At 45.1% G+C, this 18,749-nt stretch overlaps 1 protein-coding gene across 1 annotated transcript in view; it reads left to right on the forward strand.

Moving 5' to 3' along the window:
• LOC311289599 (cell-death-related nuclease 7-like) overlaps positions 1-17,014 on the forward strand; it is a 40,166-nt gene extending 23,152 nt beyond the window's left edge. Inside the window, exons 5-10 of the mRNA XM_084407732.1 lie at positions 1,744-1,918; positions 5,776-5,860; positions 14,099-14,260; positions 14,336-14,512; positions 14,785-14,838; positions 16,497-17,014. Coding sequence (XP_084263858.1) covers positions 1,744-1,918; positions 5,776-5,860; positions 14,099-14,260; positions 14,336-14,512; positions 14,785-14,838; positions 16,497-16,978 — 1,135 coding nt within the window. The 3' untranslated portion in view covers positions 16,979-17,014. The remainder of the gene's footprint in view (positions 1-1,743; positions 1,919-5,775; positions 5,861-14,098; positions 14,261-14,335; positions 14,513-14,784; positions 14,839-16,496) is intronic.
• Positions 17,015-18,749: the final 1,735 nt, after the last annotated feature.

An 18,749-nucleotide genomic window follows, 5' to 3' on the forward strand; every position in this document is an offset into this window, starting at 1 on the left:
CTTTTAAAAAGTAGTGTTTGCTCGTTACTTCTTAAAACAGTAATCCGTTACTTTACTTAGTTACCCCCTATGGAAAGTAACTTTTTGTTGCTTTTAAAAGCAGACGTCTCTGGCAGAGACTGAAGTTAATTATACAAAAGCTATCTTTGACCATAAAGCCAGTCTCTGGTTTATCAGTGAAATGTCTGAACTCCACTGCAGATTCCCTCCTCACAGAGGGACAGCTGAAATCCTTGCGTGTCCATGCAGCGGTCCACTGCGTGTATGTATGAGCCCATCTCCACTGCATCCATCTTTGAGGTTGTCAGCTTTGTGTCTGCCTGGCTCAGAGAGCTCAAAGCCACGAAGCTTAAAACACCATCAAAAGTTAGCTTTGGCTGCTTCTCACTTGCCATGATTACTCTGCTACCAGCCTCTGTCACGTCCTGTGTGGAGCTTGTGAGCATGCAGCCGAGAAGGCAGTGTCGCTGTCAAATTTGTCCCTGGGAAAAGTAACGTTGTGCCGAAATTAAAAAGGAACTACATTTCATTACCAAATTTTCAGTAGTAGTAGTAGTAGTACTTGCTCAGCAAGTCCAGACTGGGTCGGGAACTACGATCGGTGACGTAGTACTTAACGGCCCGTCTGTGAATTGTTTAGCAGATAACCAACCAAGATAGCCGAGAAGTGCTGAGGGAGCTTTGTATAGTTTCTTCATGGTGATTATATGAGGGGGCGCGGCCCTAGCACAGTTCGACCTGTCTTTCGCGGACAGACGTGCTGTCAGTGACAGTGAAACACCGCATGAAGTTAGAAAAAGAACTGTCCTTAAAGGAACACGCCGACTTATTGGGACTTTATCTTATTCACAGTAACCCCCAGAGTTAGACTAGTCCATACATACCCTTCTCATCTCAGTGCGTGCTGTAACACTGTCTGACGGCTCCAGCATTAGCTTAGCCTAGCGCAGATCCTGCAGGTAACTGGTTCCAACTAGCCTACTGCTCCGAATTGTGACAAAAGTGACAAAATAACACCAACATGTTCCTATTTACATGTTGTGATTTGTAGAGTCACAGCGTGTACAAAAAACACCGTAACATGAGGCACAGCCATCTTCTAACCGTAAACAAACCGGGAACTATATTCTCAGACAGGCTTGCTGCGAGCATATCACTCCGCCCAAGTACTATATTCTTCCGCCTGAGAATATAGTTCCCAGTTTGTTTACGGTTAGAAGATGGCTGTGCCTCATGTTACGGTGTTTTTTGTACACGCTGTGACTCTACAAATCACAACATATAAATAAGAACATGTTGGTGTTATTTTGTCACTTATTGGGAGCAGTAGGATTACTGGAACCATTCGCCTGCCTGTTCTGTGATGGGCTGATGCCACTGGAGCCGTCAGACAGCATTACAGCACGCACTGAGATGAGAAGGGTATGTATGGACTTGTCTTACTCTGGGGGTTACGGTGAATAAGCTAAATTCCCAATAAGTCGGCGTGTTCCTTTAAGAGGTTTGACCGTCTGTGCAGCATAGGACAAGGTGTCCTCACGTCACTAAAGCCTTCAAACGCTGCTGCTGTAGCTTTGCTTTATCTGCACCAGTGCTACTGCGTGGTACACAAGACAAACAAAGGCTCAAGATAAAAGCAAACTCTCTAACAAACTTTTAGATATTTAAATTATTATTATTATTATTATTATTAGTCTCTGCCCTCTCTGCACATTGATGTTTCTCTTCTCTACTTATCATCAGGTACATCATGTACAAGGCACCCAGACTGCAAGAGATCTACACTAATGGTTTAGAATATATTTACATTGATTCAAAAGAGAAGAAGAAGCAGACCTCTACAGATCACAAAAAGCTCATCGATGATCCTAACGGTGTCCTGGCAAACACCCTGAAGCCCATTTTTAAACTAACCATGGTGAGACTCATGTTTAAACTGCAGCTCTGTTTCTATTTTGATAAAAAATTAAACCATGACTCAAACTGATGGATAGATATTACAATACAATACAATACAATACAATACAATATACTTTATTGTCCCCTTAGGGAAATTTGTCTTGGGCACAGTGTGTATGCTGCAATTTTAAATCACACAAACTAGTAAATAAAAAAACAGTATAAAATAAAATAATCAGTGCTAACCAGAAACGATCAAGTCTTTGAACTTGTATTGTCATTCAGGATTCTAATGGAGGCAGGCACAAAAGAGTATTTAAATCGGTTAAGTCGACATTTGGGCACTCTATACCTTTTGCCCGAAGGAAGAAGAACATACTCAGGATAAAGAATGTGGGAGGGATCCGCCAGTGTTCTGTGTGCCCCTCGATACACAGACTGCTCGTATAGTGTTTGAAGCGATGGAAAGTCTTTCCAGTCCACTATTTTCATGGCAGTTTTGATAAAATAGGAAAGTCTGTTTTTTAACTGTACAGAGAGGTCACCATACCATGCTTGGATCCCATACCTGATTAGGCTCTCCAGAACAGCCTGGTAAAATACAGTCATCATTTTTTTGCTAACACCATACAACCTGAGTCTCCTCAAAGTAAAGTCTTTGTTGGAGTTTAGTACATAAGTTGTCAACATGCACCTGCCATGTAAACGTGTTATTAATATGGATGCCAAGATACTTTATGAACACACCTGTTTAATTTGAGTATCATGGATAACAACAGGACTGTGGGCGCCGACTGCTCTGGGGTCAAACACTATTTCTTCTGTTTTTTTAACATTTAAAATCAATTTGTTGGCATCGCACCACTGTTCAAAGTTCTTTATCTCAAAATGATAGGGAGATAGATAGATCAGAATCTTTGTACAGTAGGCTCAAAATGGCTGTGTCGTCTGAAAATTTAAAAATGTAATTTCCAGCATGTAGACTCACGCAGTCATTAGTATAGATTGTGAAAAGAACAGGTGAACTCACACAACCCTGCGGAGCACCTATGTGTGTTAATTTAGAATCTGATAGGGTATTATTGACCCTTACAACCTGAGTATCCTGTACCTGTACGCAAACTGTAAAGGATCCTGCAGGGGGTCAGTATCGGCTCTAAGCAGGGGAACTAAGATTTTTTCCAAACATTTCATTACAACAGATGTTAAAGGGTTAGTTCGCCCATTTAAGACATGAAGTTGTATGCAATCCTTACCAGCACTATAGTGCATACACACTGACCCACTCTGTGGTCACCTCCCTGGTCAGAGTTCTGGCCGCTGGAAGTTTTTCAAGAAAGTATTCCCGGTTAGTTTCCGGGGCCTCAAAACTGTGCGTTTTTACGTGAAAAAATTATATGCGTTTCAAAGCTTGATTAATTTACATCACAAAAAACACTCCGGGCAAAATTCATACCTCAGTTTTAATCGGCACTATTTTCTTCCCATTTCTATCAATCCGCGCTGCTGTCAACGTCAACAGTGCGCACGTTCCGATGTGCCGGGATCACCGTTCAGATTCCATCGTTATATATCCCTATATACTGTTTTTATATTAGACCTCTTTTCACGTGATTTCCACTGGAGTCTAAACATCAGCTTGTTTACCGTACAGTTTAGACATGGGATCATAAAGTTAGTAAATAGAGCTTACCTGTGGTAGGCCTACTGGTACAGCAAAACTCTTTAAAATCTTTTTTTTTTTTTCTCCTTGGTTGGGAATGTAATCGTCTTTTCTGAAGTGAGCACTGCACACACGAAAATCCTTTATTCTGGATATTTTAGCTCCCGCAGAGTAGCCGATGGCAACCAGCCAAAGCGGTCTAATAAGTTAGCTATCCGAAACAGGAAAACGATGGAATCTGAACGGTGATCCCGGCACATTCTTGTGGTCACAACCTGGGAATTTACAAGTTCGCACCATTGTTAATTTTGTAGGCTACTTTTTACGTCGTTGTCATTCGATTGTGTAAACACTATATGGAACAGCTGTTTGGAACGTGCGCACTGTTGACGTTGACAGCAGCGCGGATTGATAGAAATGGAAAGAAAATAGTGCCGATTAAAACTGAGGTATGAATTTTGCCCGGAGTGTTTTTTGTGATGTAAATTAATCAAGCTTTGAAACGCATATAATTTTTTCACGTAAAAACGCACAGTTTTGAGGCCCCGGAAACTAACCGGGAATACTTTCTTGAAAAACTTCGAGCGGCCAGAACTCTGACCAGGGAGGTGACCACAGAGTGGGTCAGTGTGTATGCACTATAGTGCTGGTAAGGATTGCATACAACTTCATGTCTTAAATGGGCGAACTAACCCTTTAACGCTATTGGTCTATAGTCGTTATCATCCATTAGACATGATTTTTTTGGAATAGGTGTAATAATAGATCTTTTCCACAGGCTGGGAACAGTGTGTGTGCCCACAGATTGTTGAAAAACAGGCCACCAGGCTGGGGTCAATTCCTTTGCAAATATTATGGTCTGTACTAATTATAATAGGGAAAACGATTTTCTGAGCTTCGAACTTCAGTGACAGTGGCAACCAACTTGTCCGACTGCACTTGAAGGCAGCCTCATTTCACACAAAAAAGATTTTGAAAGCGAGAGATAACAGTGTGTGTGTGTGTGTGTGTGTGTGCGTGTGTGTGCGTGTGTGTGCGCGTGTGTGCGCGTGTGTGTGTGTGCGCGTGTGTGCGCGTGTGTGTGCGTGTGTGTGCGCGTGTGTGTGTGTGTGTGTGTGTGTGTGTGCGTTTGTGTGTGTGTGTGAATGAATGCTCAGCCAGCCGGTGCCTGACTGAGTTGCCATTATGCACGGCTGTAACTACCGTGTTACTATGTTAACCTTCATCAGATCCCCTGAAAACGCCCCCAGGCTGCTACAGTAGTGGTTAACAGACCATGGTTGATCTGTGGTCCGTACAGATCAATACTCACAGTTCAGAATGCATGTGAACCGCACATCAATTTAAAAAGATTTAACCATAACAAGTCTGAAATCTATTTTTACTGTCGCTGTTATTCAAAGTAGACTGAGAAATCTCTAGGGAGGGTTGCCGTGAAAATATACACGCAACGCAATTTTCTGTTCACCTTAACGGTTAAAATCAGGTGCTACTACGGCCCCGGGGCCTAAACCATTGGTATCTACCAGACGGTATAGCAACGCAGATTTCAGTGCCGCATTTCGCGGACGCTTAAATGCCTGGTCTGCTCTCTGCTGCTCGCTGCATGTCACACTGGTTAACACTAACGTGACACTTGGCAGTAGGTAACGTTAGCCTAGCGTTAGCTAGTAACTGTATTAAACACGGTTTAAATGCTGACAGATAAACGGTGTAAAGTGAGACTGTATTTCACTGGAGAGGATTCTAACACCAGGACGCACAACCGTCTGCAGCTGTCGTTGGTAAAACAAAACAGCCATGACTAAATGGTGCGTTCACTTGAAACTGGTAAATCTCGTGGTGCATTCAAAGTTATTTAAAAATACCCTTTTCTCATCTGATTTTGTCACTCAACAGCACTTTCCTGGTGAAATAAGTATTATTGTTAATAGTTATTGTTATTAAATTGTACCCCCTTGTTTTGTGCTGATCCAAAAATGGATCCAATCCGTACCGTGAGTTTTGTGATAGATTGCACCTCTCTGTTACAGTTTAACCATAGCCTACAGACCTAAACATGTCTTAACAAGAATGTGTCCAGAAAGCGTGTTTTATTGTTGTATTTGATTGGCAGCGGTAGATTTGGTACTTTTCTGTTCCCCTCTTTAGACATCCCAATAATTTAAAAATAAATCATAATGTTTCTTTTCTTCATTCTGCATCATTTATAGCCGGCAGACTTTGGATTCATCTCCTACAGCGATCAACCACCTCCAGATGGAACGGGTGCTGGCTCTACGTATGGTCACAGTAAAGGTGAGTAGAGAAAGCATCACTCTCACAGGAAACATCTCTCTGAGCCTCCATCAGGTTTTCATCCCAGAGGACAGAGTCTGCTCAGTGTGATGTCATACTTCTTGTATGTAATGACATCACATCTCTGTTATCGTATTTATTCAATTCAATTTTATTTATAGTATCAAATCATAACAAGAGTTATCTCGAGACACTTTACAGATAGAGTAGGTCTAGACCACACTGTATAATTTTGCAAGCATTAGCAGTGGCTGTTGCGACAGTGGCGAGGAAAAACTCCCTTTTAGGAAGAAACCTCAGTGACTACAATGGTAGTCGTAGTAGTTCATGTCATAGCACGGCACAGCAAGGCGTTACGGGATGTAGTGGAGCAGAGCATGGGTGGATGCAGTGGACGCAGCCGGACATTTCAGGGAATCGCAGCACGTAGCAGGGTGTAGCAGGTCCACGGCGACCCAGATCTTGGTGCCACCCTAATCCAAGGCAATATTCTACGCGAAGAAGAAACATAAGGACTCAGAAGTGGCGTAGTAACAAGCATTTTTACACTGAGAGAGCTCAGTAGTCCCAGGTTAGTAAACCATATATATATATATTTTTTTTTTACCTTTATTTACTTTGGGGAGGTTCCCTGAGAGGCAGCCTCTCTTTTGCAGGAACACCCTGATCCCATTCACACAGTTAGACATTCATACCTGGAAGCTGCCCAGTACAACCACAGTCTGACTCTGCTGCCACTGAGCAGCTCCACTGGAGCGGTTGAGGTTAAAGGCCCGTTCACACCAAGGACGACAACTATAAAGATAACGATAAAGATATAATTCTAAAAATCGTTCTCCATATTAAAGAATAACAGAGTTCACACCACAACTATAACGATAAAGATATGAGGAACGATATCGTTGGGATCACTTTCAGAACGATTTATTTCCAGCTGTCGAACGATAAAACACTGACAGCCAATCAGAATCCATTCTAATTTAAAGGTCTCGCGCATTTAAAATGGATCTGGATCATCCGGGCGCGCGCCTGCTTAGAATAAAAAGACCATTATCGGTCGCTGGTGTGGACACATATATAGTTATCTTTATCGTTATCTTTATAGTTATCGTGCTTGGTGTGAACGGGCCTTAAGGGCCTTGCTCAAGGACACTTCAGTGATGGTAATGAGGGAGGGACAAGCACTGATCTTTCACTTTCCCCACCCAGATTTTATCCTGTTGGTCTGGGGATTGAACCGACGACCTCCCGGTTTCCTCTAACCTATAGGCCACCACTGCCCTGCATTTCTGGGACAAGGATGCACACAAAAAGAAACAAATGAAAAGAGAGATGAGAGAGCAGCTAAGTGTGTCATCTGGCAGTCTAGAATGTATCTAGAATTTATAACAGCATAACTAAGAGGCAGGTTAAGGAGAGAAGCCTGGTTGGGCTAGAACTCTCCCCAACCGGATCGGGCTGTACTGGCCTGCCTCCCTCTACTCTCACTATATTATAGATTATACGATACATACATCTGATGACTATGAAGAGAAGCAGGTGGGCCGGTTAGGCGGACGCTGCAACTCCTCACTCCCTAACTATAAGCTTTATCAAAGAGGAGAGTTTTAAGTTTATTCTTAAATGTGGTGACACTGTCTGCCCCCCGAACCCGGACTAGGATCTGGTTCCACAGGAGAGGAGCCTGGTAGCTGAAGGCTCTGGCTCCCATTCTACTTTTAGAGACTCTAGGTACCAGAATTAAGTCTGCATTCTGGGAGCATAGTGCTCTAGTGGGACAATAAGGTACAAAGAGCTCTTCTAGATATGATGGTGCTTGACCATTTAGAGCTTTTTAGGTCAGGAGACGGATTTTAAATCCAATCCTGGATTTTACAGGAAGCCAATGCAGAGAAGCTAATACAGGAGAAATATGATCTCTTTTCTTAGTTCTTGTCAGAACACGCGCTGCAGCATTCTGGATCAGCTTGGTGCGTCCTCCGAACGAAACGAAAAGCTGCTCTGAGAGTCTGAACGCTGCAGAGCGCGCAACATAACACCTTAACGTCCTGACCGGGCAAAGGCGGTTAACCCCTTCTTCACTGCTGGAAGACGGCAGGGCCGATAGGGTAATGACTTGGGTCCTGAAGGGAGTGCCTAACACTTTGGGGACATAGCCGTGCTTCGGTTTGAGAATGGCTAACGAGTCGTTAGGTCCAAACTCGAGGCACGACGCGCTGATGGACAGCGCATGTAAATCACCCACACGTTTGACTGAAGCCAGAGCTAACAGAAAAACGGTCTTAAGCGTCAAGTATTTCAACTCCACAGAGTCCAAAGGCTCGAAGGGATGCACTTTCAGGGACTCTAGGACCAGAGACAGGTCCCAAATAGGGACTGACGGCGGCCGAGGAGGGTTCATCCTCCTGGCTCCGCGCAGAAGCGAGTAATGAGTTCATTTCTGCCCAGTGAGCGGCCGCGCGCCAAGCCGGCGAACGCTGCTATCGCCGCTACATAAACCTTGAGTGTGGAGGGGGACCTGCCCGCGTCCAGCATCTCCTGGAGAAAATTTAATACCTGTGGAACTCCACAGGACTGAGCGTTTGAACCCATTTTCACGCACCATTTGTTAAACACCGACCATTTAGACGCATAGAACCGCCTCGTCGAGGGGGCTCTGGACTGCGTGATCGTGTTAATCACCCCTTCTGGCAGATCAACGAGTATCCGTTGATTCTCCACGCATGCAGAGCCCAGAGCTCTGGATGGGGATGCAGAATGGATCCTCGGGCTTGAGAGAGCAGGTCTCTCCTCACCGGAATCGGCCATGGGGCTGAGTCCACCAGACTCATTAGCTCGGGAAACCACGGCTGGTTCTCCCAGCGCGGGGCTATGAGGAGCACTGCGCAGTTCACCTCCCTGATCCTCGCTAGCACTTGAGGCAGCATCGAGATCGGTGGGAACGCATACAGCGGGGCGCTGGGCCAGCGCGTCCTCCTGTATCGAGAAAAACCTCTGGCACTGAGCGTTCTCGCTCGTGGCGAAAAGGTCGATCTCCGCTTCGCCGAAGCGACGCCAAGCGTATGCACCGTCTGGCGGTGTAGAGACCATTCCCCTGGGGGAACGTTGTCTCTGGACAGTCTGTCCGGGCCGTCGTTCAGACGACCGGGTACATGAGCCGCCCTTAGGGAGCGCAGCGGGCCCTGAGCCCATGCTAGAAGGCGCTCTGTGAGAGCCCGCAGGGATCTGGATCTGACTCCGCCCTGTCGGTTCACGTAGGACACCACTGACATGTTGTCTGAGCGAACTAGTACATGGTGTCCCCGTAGAAGCGGTAGAAAGTGCTTCAGCGCTTTCTCGACCACCAGCATCTCTAGACAGTTTATGTGAAGGCGTTTCTCCGTTTTTGACCATGGGCCACAAATCGGGCTGCCCTCGTGAGTCGCTCCCCAACCCATGTTGGACGCGTCTGTCGAGACCACTTTGCGGTGTGCGATGGCTCCCATCGTCACTCCCCGCTGATACCATTCGGCCGCCAGCCAGGGCTGCAGGGCTGAGACACAGCGCTGAGTCACTCTGATTGGAATACGGCCCGAAATCCATGCTTTGCAGGGTACTTCCAATTTTAGCCAGCATTGAAGCGGGCGCATTCGAAGTAAACCCAGCTGTAGGACCGCTGCGGCTGACGCCATGTGGCCTAACAGCTTTTGAAAGGTTTTTAGGGGAAAGACTTTTCCCACCTGTATGGATGCGGCGAGGTGTCGAACACAGCGCGCGCGCTGTGCCGACAGCCTGGCTGTCATCGCCACCGAGTCCAGATCTATACCCAGAAAAGTGATAGACTGGCTGGGGGTTAGAGAGCTCTTGTCCCAGTTCACAGAAAGACCCAGGCTTTCCAGATGACCGAGGAGCACTTCTCTGTGGGAAACCAGTTCCTCTATTGAGTGCGCTATAATGAGCCAATCGTCCAGATAGTTCAGGATTCGCATTCCCTTTGATCTCAGGGGTGCGAGCGCCGCATCCATGCACTTCGTAAATGTACGTGGTGCTAGGGATAGGCCGAAAGGCAGGACGGTGTACTGATATACCTGACCGTCGAAGGCGAATCTCAAGAATGGCCTGTGACGGGGTATAAACTGGATCTGAAAATATGCATCCTTCAGATCGAGAGAGACGAACCAGTCCCCCGGGCGAATCTGCGCGAGGATTCGACTGGTCATGAGCATTTTGAACGGTCGTTTCACGAGCGCTTTGTTCAAATATCTCAGATCTAATATAGGTCTGAGTGCTCCGCCCTTCTTGGGTACGAGGAAATAACGGCTGTATAAGCCTGCCTCGGTAGCCTGAGGGAGGACTCGCTCTATTGCCCCTTTGCGCAGCCAATTCGCTATCTCTGTGTGAAGCAGACGCGCTGCATCCGCTTCCACTAGAGTCTCGACCCGAGCGCGAAAGCGCGGAGGGCGGCGAGCGAATTGAAGCGAATAGCCCTTTATCACTGTGCTTAGTACCCACTTCGACACTCCCTGAACAGCTTTCCATGCATTCGCACTCATAGCTAGGGGTCGAATCGCCTCCGGGTCCCGCCCGCCGCACAGCGCGGGACGGGGAGCCTGCGGCGGTGTGTGCGCGAGTCGCGCAGTGGCAGTGAGGGGGGACGGGGGCTCGCCAGTGGCGGCAGCCGGCTGAGTAGCGCTGTGACCGAGCGTTATGTGTGACGGCTCGCAATGCGGAAGCGGGGCGGGCTCGTGCACGTTCACATGAGAGTGTGCGTGCTGTGTAGCAGGCACAGGACTCTTTATTAACGCATAGCCGGTGGCGGGCTCGTATGTGTTCACATGAGAGTGTGCGTGCTGTGTAGCGGGCACAGGGCTCTTTATTAACACACCGCTGGTGGCGGGCTCGTGTGTGTTTATCTGAGAGTGTGCGTGCTGTGTAGCGGGCACAAAGCTCTTTATTAGCACACGGCCGGTGACAGAATGCTCTGGTCCCCGAATGTGTGAGACAGAGTGAACACTGTGTAGGTGTGAGCACGAAGCGTGGGCACGTGACCTACAGTTATAACTCGAGCGGCCGTAGCGCGCTTCATATGAGTGCACTCTGTGGGGTACACAGGGGAATTTGTGCTTGTGTGTAGTGATGAACACTGGGGCGTGGGCATGTTTACTACACTCATAACACTGACGGCGTGAGCCGGACAACCAGAATTAACACTCTTTTCCAGATTTTCTGAGCCGCTGTACGAACAGCATTTGTGTGCAGGCGAGCGAGTTGTGTAACTGACTCATTGGCTGCAATCCACATCTGCGGTCATCTTCTTAGGTGACTGACAGCGTGAAACGCTTGAAGGCTCAAATGTTTAAGCTCTCATAATTCCTCGCGCACCAAGAGGGAGGATGCGAGGGGCGGGTTCACTTTCTGCGTGTGAGAAGCTGGCCGTGAGCTCGGATCAGCGAACAGCATAAAAAATTTTTTTTTTTTTTTTTTTGCTGCCAGAGCCGGGATCGAACACGGGTCTCTGGTGTGAAAACCTGTTATTCTGCCACTGAGCCACAGGGGAAGAGTGCATAGGCAATCGGTTCGCTCGAGCATAAGAGAGTGCGGGTCATGTTTTTCGTCGGCGATAGCGTGCAGACGTGCGTGTACTGTAACAGGCTCGTTGCTGCAACATTAACATTTTCAGCCGCCTAAACTCAGAGGGGGCTGAGAAACGTATGGGAATTGGAGAATGGCCCGGCCTCAGCGGGGCTACAAACATCTCCCTCTTCCTTCCGCCGGTGAGTGAGGCACGCGGGGTGCTGAGCATTACTCGTGACCGTCCGCTCTGACATCCCTGAGAACGGCGCAGTTTGCGCGGGAAGAGTAGCCGGAGCGTCATCATGTTTTGCAGGCGAGCGTGTAAGGTAACAGGCTCGTTTACCGCAATATTAATATTTCCAGCCGCCTGAACTTAGAGGGGACTGAGAAATGTGAGAAGGCGGTAGCCAAACCTCGGTGGGACTCGAACACTCTCTTTCCTCCTATCACAGGCGAGAGACGGACGCGGGGACAGTAGCTTTCTTGTAACGTAAAGAAAACTAACCCCGCGACTGTCAGCTTCTGCAATCCCTTGTGAGCGGCGCAGTCTGCGCGGCTCGAACAGAGGGAGAGAGTGTGGGGAGAGCGAGTAGCCAGAGAGCGTTATCATGTTTGCAGGCGTGCGTGTACTGTAACAGGCTCGTTTACTGCAGTATAGATATTCCCAGTAGCCTGAACTAGGAGGGGACTGAGAAATATGTTAGAGATGGAGGTTAGAAAAAGGCAAACACACGCCTAAGAGCTTATCAATGAAGGATATGTATCGCCGGATAGCTGAGCTGGCACGGCAGGCTGAAGGCGGCAAAGAGATCGTCCGGCTTCCTCAGGCTGTCCTAAGCTGGCTCGTTAGCTTGATCCAAGAAGGCCACGGCGACGGTTTCCTCTCAGAGATCAGCGATGCGAGTGCTTCGATGAAAAGACAGAAATCAGAGAATATAGCCTACGAGCCCTCCTTATATACGCTCTGACGCCGCCCATTCTGGCGGGCTGTGACGCGTTATATAATATAAGTTATATAATATAATGCGTTTATAACGCATTATATTTAATTTGAGTTATTTTTAACCTTAAATAATACTGCCAGCTGATACGGCTCTCTGTATGTTTACAGCATTAGACTTTTTAAATTAACGCCTATCTTGAGTACCTAATATTTATCCAAAGTAGTCAATATTAAATCAAATCACAATAATTGAATTGAAATAATAAAAAAAAGAGTAGCTTACCAGAAGTTGTACCATGTAAACATTGTAACATGTCACTAAACCTAATAAAATTCAGTTTAGTTACTAAAATGCTAGTGACAATCACAATACACTTATTGTGATGCAATTTTTTTTACATTTCAATTGATGGAGAAGGTCAGACTATTCCCTTTAGAAAGACCGTTGGTTAGCTAGCTCATTTAAAATGTCCTAAAAAAAAATATTTAAAATTGATTTGATATTTATGTTGTAGTTGAAAACAGCCCTGTGAGAAATTCATAGTAAAGTTCATAAAAAGTAAAAAGTTCATAGAATTAAAATTGATCTAAACTTTTTTGACCCTGCCTCTTAAAAGAATCGGAATCGAGAATCGTTAGGAACCGGAATCGAAACAAGGAATCGGAATCGGAATCGTTCAAATTCAAACGATACCCAACCCTACTCTCCTGGGCGTCAAGGGGCGTGGCTGGGAGTCTACCTCTCTGCGCAGCTGCTGGCAATCCCACTGATACTTACCTGCACAGCTGCTTCCAATTCCACTCAGCAAACCTGCAGTATATATTCTTGGGTTTGGCGCTCCTTGGCGCCAGATCGTTGCACCTACCAGTGTGACCTACACCGCGAGACCTGCTGCCGTGGTGTGCCTTGCTGCCAGCTCAATCCACTCCGTCACTCCAACCATCTCGTTTGGATTACTGTATGACAGTTTTGGACATTCCTCTGCCTGCCTGCCTCAGCCTCTATCCAGCCCAGAGCCGACCTACCCTGCGTTTGCTTTCCTTGGACACCCAAAGAACTGAATATTCATTAAAAATACTTTTTGTTAATCATACTCCTAGTCCGTGTTTGTTTCTCTGTTTGCTGTGTCAGAACCATAGCCTAACAGAATGATCTGTGACTCCTATTTGTTCACTTCCTTTTTTACTGGAATTGTTGGGTCTTTGTAAATTATAGAGTGTGGTCTAGACCTACTCTATCTGTAAAGTGTCGAGATAATGTTATGATTTGATACTATAAATAAAATTGAATTGAATTCCTTCAGCTTTTTCAGCTGTCTTTGAATCATTTGAATGAGAATCTGTGTTTACAACCGATCATAGTGACGCAAAAGCAGAGTGGGTCATGCTGATAAAAAACAGTAAGTAACAGAGCAGCAACAAAGCTGACGTGACGTCATGTTTCTACCGTAGCCGACAGCGAACAGACAGCGCTACAGAACGCGTTTCATCACTAACTTGAATGAGAAGCAGCAGAAAAAGACGCAGCTTCCTACGTCGGCCACCGTAGCCTCTCATTCGAGTTTGAAATTTCAAGGAAAGGCCGCGAATTATTGACCGGTTGCAATTCGCAAATCTCACCACTAGATGCCGCTAAAAATCTCACACTGCACCTTTAAAACATTCAGGAAATCACATATTATGATTTTAAACAATCCTCCTCTATCAGCCAATAGCTGTCTGTCTATCTGTTGATGTTTCAGGAGTTGTGATGATGGATAAAACCACCACAGGAGTCTGGCTCTTACACAGCACACCACAATTCCCTTCCACAAGAGATAATAATTTCTGGCCATCCACCGGAACTGCAAATGCTCAGACATTTATCTGTGTAACATTCAAGTACAAGGAGTTCAAAAAGATAGGTAATGTTCTCAGTTAAATATTCATATTTATAGTCTTAGTGGTTGATTTGAATAGGATGTTAATGTTGTTTGAAGGTCAACACCTGCTGAACATCAGAGCTTTCCCGTTTGATCATCAAATTCCAGAAGGCTTCCTTAAAGAGCTTATAGATGTTACAAAGAAGGAAAGATCACCAGGAGATAGAATCCAGGAGCTGACATCAGCAGGAGGAGAAGCATCGTTCCGTAGCATTGCTAAAGAACTGTATAAAAGTAAGATATCTGCATGATGGTTTGAATCACATTACCTAATTTAGTAAAGACAAAGTTACAAAGAAAAGAGACATTTTTACTGTGGAAATCAAATATTATGTGAACTGGTTGAGAGAAGTTTACTAGTGTAGTTTAACAAAATCCCATAATGTCCCTGACATTGTCTGTACATGTCAGGGACATTATGGGCTGTAAACACAAAATACAAATGAACCCTGCCTCAAGTGTGAAGAAGATGACACTAACTGACAATTCTACGGTTTGTTTTTCAGAACCTACTAAAACTACACCTAGACAGGACACACTTAAGGACTCAAAGAGATTTGGTAACTAAATGTTGTTCTCAGTGACTAAAAGTGTTTTAAACTCAACATTTTCATATATTTCAACAATTAGAGCTTAAATACTCTAAACATTGAGTATGGAAGTGGAACAGATTTATTGATTAGCTTATTGTCACATCAGACTGACCTCATGAAGTGTATGACACGCCAATTTAGACAGTGGCGTGTATGTTATGATGTCATGTTGGTCACATTGCTGAATGTTGAGGGAAAAGTGTGACATAAAGGGTGTAGAAAACTGAGGGGCTCACGTTGTTTATCTTCCTCCTCCCTTAACATAATGCAAATAAATTCAATGCTGCATATATAAACATCTTTCTTGACGTTGACCACTGTCTCTTACTTACTGGAGTCGAGCTGACATTAGCTTGTTAGAAGCACGGGACGAGACATTTAGTTTTCTATCCTGACAACTGATTGATTTAGGGCCAGAGCTTTCTCACCATGTCTATGGATTTATGGATTTAAAACACGTAAACAGCACCTGGCCCCTGTACTACGAAGCAAGATCAACATGGCCTGGATTACTTTCAGTAATCCGGCTTCACTAACCCTAACAACTGCGGTCCCGGATAACCGGTGTCACGAAGGTGGTTATCAACAAGTTTGTCCAAGGTTTGTCCAATCTAGAGACGCACGCGTTCACATAAAAGAGGCGGTGTTTGCGCACCATGACCAATCGCAAACATCTACCCGAGCCGCATATTTTAAACAAGAAGAGCAAACTATAATTCTACATAAATATGAAGAACACAGACACGGTTTTACAGAGAAAACACAATACAGTCGCTGCTTCCTAAAACAAGAAGGAAAGCTGGCAAAAAAAAAAAAATTGCCGACGCTGTAGATGCGTAAATTACTCTTATTAATATCACTTCTCCATCAGTCAGGAAAAAGATCTGACCATAATTACACTGGTGCTTTCCATAAACTGCCGTTGCTTTAGCCTGTTATTTCAGTTGCAACCCTGGCAGTGGAAGCGATCGTGAGAGCAAATAAAAAATATAAAAACATAATTCAAACCGATGTGCGCATTGGCACCACACGGCTCAAGATGCCGACAAATAGCCGAGATGTAATTCCCTCCCATTAAAATATATACATTTCATAAAAATACCCATCAGGGAATGTTAATGGGGTTTTCGGTCTCTAAATGTTTTATCTTTTATATGCGCACCCCTCTCTCCCCTCTCTCTCTCGCTCAGTGCACCGAGCTCCGCCTGGTCTTCAAAGAACGGTGACGCCGTTATCAACCGAGTATTGATTGGTCAGTAGGCGGGGCTTTAACACCTGTTGATCTCTGATCTCCAACTTAACCTGCTCCCGACCAGGTTAGGCATTCAGCATGAGTTACCACGGCGATTGAACCCGATAACTGATCCACCTTCGTAGTACAGAAAATCCTGGATTGAGCCTTAAGTTAGCTTGCTAACGCCAAATCCTGCTTCGTAGTACAGACCTCAGAACTGTCGTATAACATCCACGTCACACAGTAAATTGTAAAGTCACACAGTGTGTGTTTAGTTTGCTTGAGCGTGTTGTGCAGTGTCCTACAGTATTTTGAGTAACATCAGTCAGTATTGAACTGTCAGGATGTGAACAGTTTCTGTAACATGACTCATGTGTTGTTGTTGTTGCAGATGGAGATCTTTACCTCACTATTGCAAAGAGATACAGTGCTATAAAGAAATCCAACATTGATGTGAGAGTCCAGACCTGGGGCCAACAGTGTTACCGTGAAGGTTCCTACTGCGAACAAAATCAACATCAAGTGATCAATATTAAATCTGTAAAAGCTGATCTGGGTAAAGAGAATGATAAATGGGAGGTTGAGTGGGAGCCTTGTAATGATCATTCCAAGTGGTGTGTAGCTAAAGATAATAATAATAATTTGATCTGTATCGCTGATGTAAACAGAGCAGTCACCCAATACGAAAGGCCGGGGGGGGCACTGTGCTTTGAACATCAACAGGCAAGTGACCTATTTAAAGTTCTTATTGCTGGAACTAAGGATTGCCCAAGTCCAAACCCCCTAAAGCGTCACCACTCGTCCCCTGACCTTATTCCCTCTAAGAAAGCTAAACTTGACCTTGGCTCTGCCTGTGACGATGACTCTGATTAATGATCAATAGGATAAATACGCCTCTCCTCGCCGTCTACAAGTCCTGTTTTTTTTCTGGTGTTTGGGTCTGAGTGTGTTTCGGTTTTTCACTTTATAATTATTATGTATTGACATATATTTCTAAATCCATAGTGAAATACAAAAGAGGGTGGACAGAAATATAAATAACTTCAAAAAAATTATAATTGCTACCAATTCAAGTCGGTGTTGATGTAATAAGTTAATAGTTTGAACGTTTCTGACTTAAAGGGATACTTCAGGATTTAGCATTAAGCTTTGTATTAGTAGAAAACCTGTAGTATTTTTGAATTACCATGCTTTCCCCCCTCATATCCCCCTGAGACGAGAGATTTATGTATTTTTTTGTCTGGAAAAAATCCTGCAATGACTCAAAAATCGTTATTTTGCGTCATCGGAGGATTTTCTGTCCAGAGGCTAAAGACTACAGCCAGTAGATGGCGTTGTTCCGCATGTTTTCAACCCGCCCATAGAGGGATCTCACTCACAGAATGTACACAGTGTCAGCCGTCTTTCTTTGGAAGCTAAGCTAGCAGGCTCTTGTTCTGTGGAGAAAGCTGAGTAAGTATGGGTAACCATCCTCCTTTTCCCGGACTTGTCCGGCGGGCGGGGATCGTTCAAAATGTCCGGGATTCGGCTTTTGCTTTCTGCGGTCGCCATTCATTGTTTACATGCACACCTTTTGTTTCAATCTAACTGAATTCATTCCGATCGGTGAATCTGAATGTAGTGTTTACATGAACGCTAAACAAGTGATCGGTTGATGTGCGTTTTAAACATTGCTAAGAAAATTCCCTCACCTCCGTGATAGATGAGATACCCGGCGCGTCTCAGTAATGACGCCACCGGCCGCACGCCGTTCTCCCGCGGCCCTCAGTCTCGTCCTGCTCGCCACAGTAAACATGAGGAATGGTGACTGTAGAACGCAAAAGCCGAATCCCGGACATTTTGGGCGATCCCGAAATCCCAGGCAGACTCGTCACGGAGACTCACTGGTAGCCTCATAGGGTAGCCTAACCTTGTTTTCAACTGCGCTGTCTTACCGGTAGGCGTGGCCTCCTAGGGCAGCGAAGCAAGTGCATTCTGGGAGTTGTTGTCTTTCATCCACATAAGCCAAAAATACATTTTCTGGCTTTTCTCAGTCTAGAAAGCTCCAAATTCAAAAATGTCTTCACATTTCTTCTACATAAATGACCTATTTTAAATACACATTCATCTTTCCAGAGGTGAAGTATCCCTTTAAGTCAGAGTTTATGCGTTTAACATTTTAAGGGTTGCCCTAGCTGAAATAGGTCTAACCATGTCATAAGTTAAAACTTCAGTCTTACAGCTCACCCTCAGTAGATTACCTTCTGATTTACCGCTACTTATTTACAACAGTTAGCCAGTGTAGCTATCATAATGATTCTTATAACGTTACAAGTTCATCTGCCCAACAATAATATAGTCACCTTATATTTATATTATAACAGCAGAGGGGGACAGAGTGTCCACGCCAATAATGCCAATAATGTTGATAATAAGAAACAAACATACGTGTGCTGACATTGTGGGTATCCTGGAAGTAGTTTGACAGACATGATCCACACATACATTGTCTGAAAAGAAGTAATCATGTTTTTCCTAAATACTGTTTTACAGCCTGTTTCCTAACCAGTAAAATACAGACCCTTAGACAGCGTCTCTCACCGTCAGATACCCAACACTAACACCCCCCCTTCAGCGTCTGTCTGGAACGCAGCGGGCAGAGCAG

Source organism: Rutilus rutilus (genome assembly GCF_951802725.1).
Source record: "Rutilus rutilus genome assembly, chromosome: 4".
Taxonomy (NCBI): Eukaryota; Metazoa; Chordata; class Actinopteri; order Cypriniformes; family Leuciscidae; genus Rutilus; species Rutilus rutilus.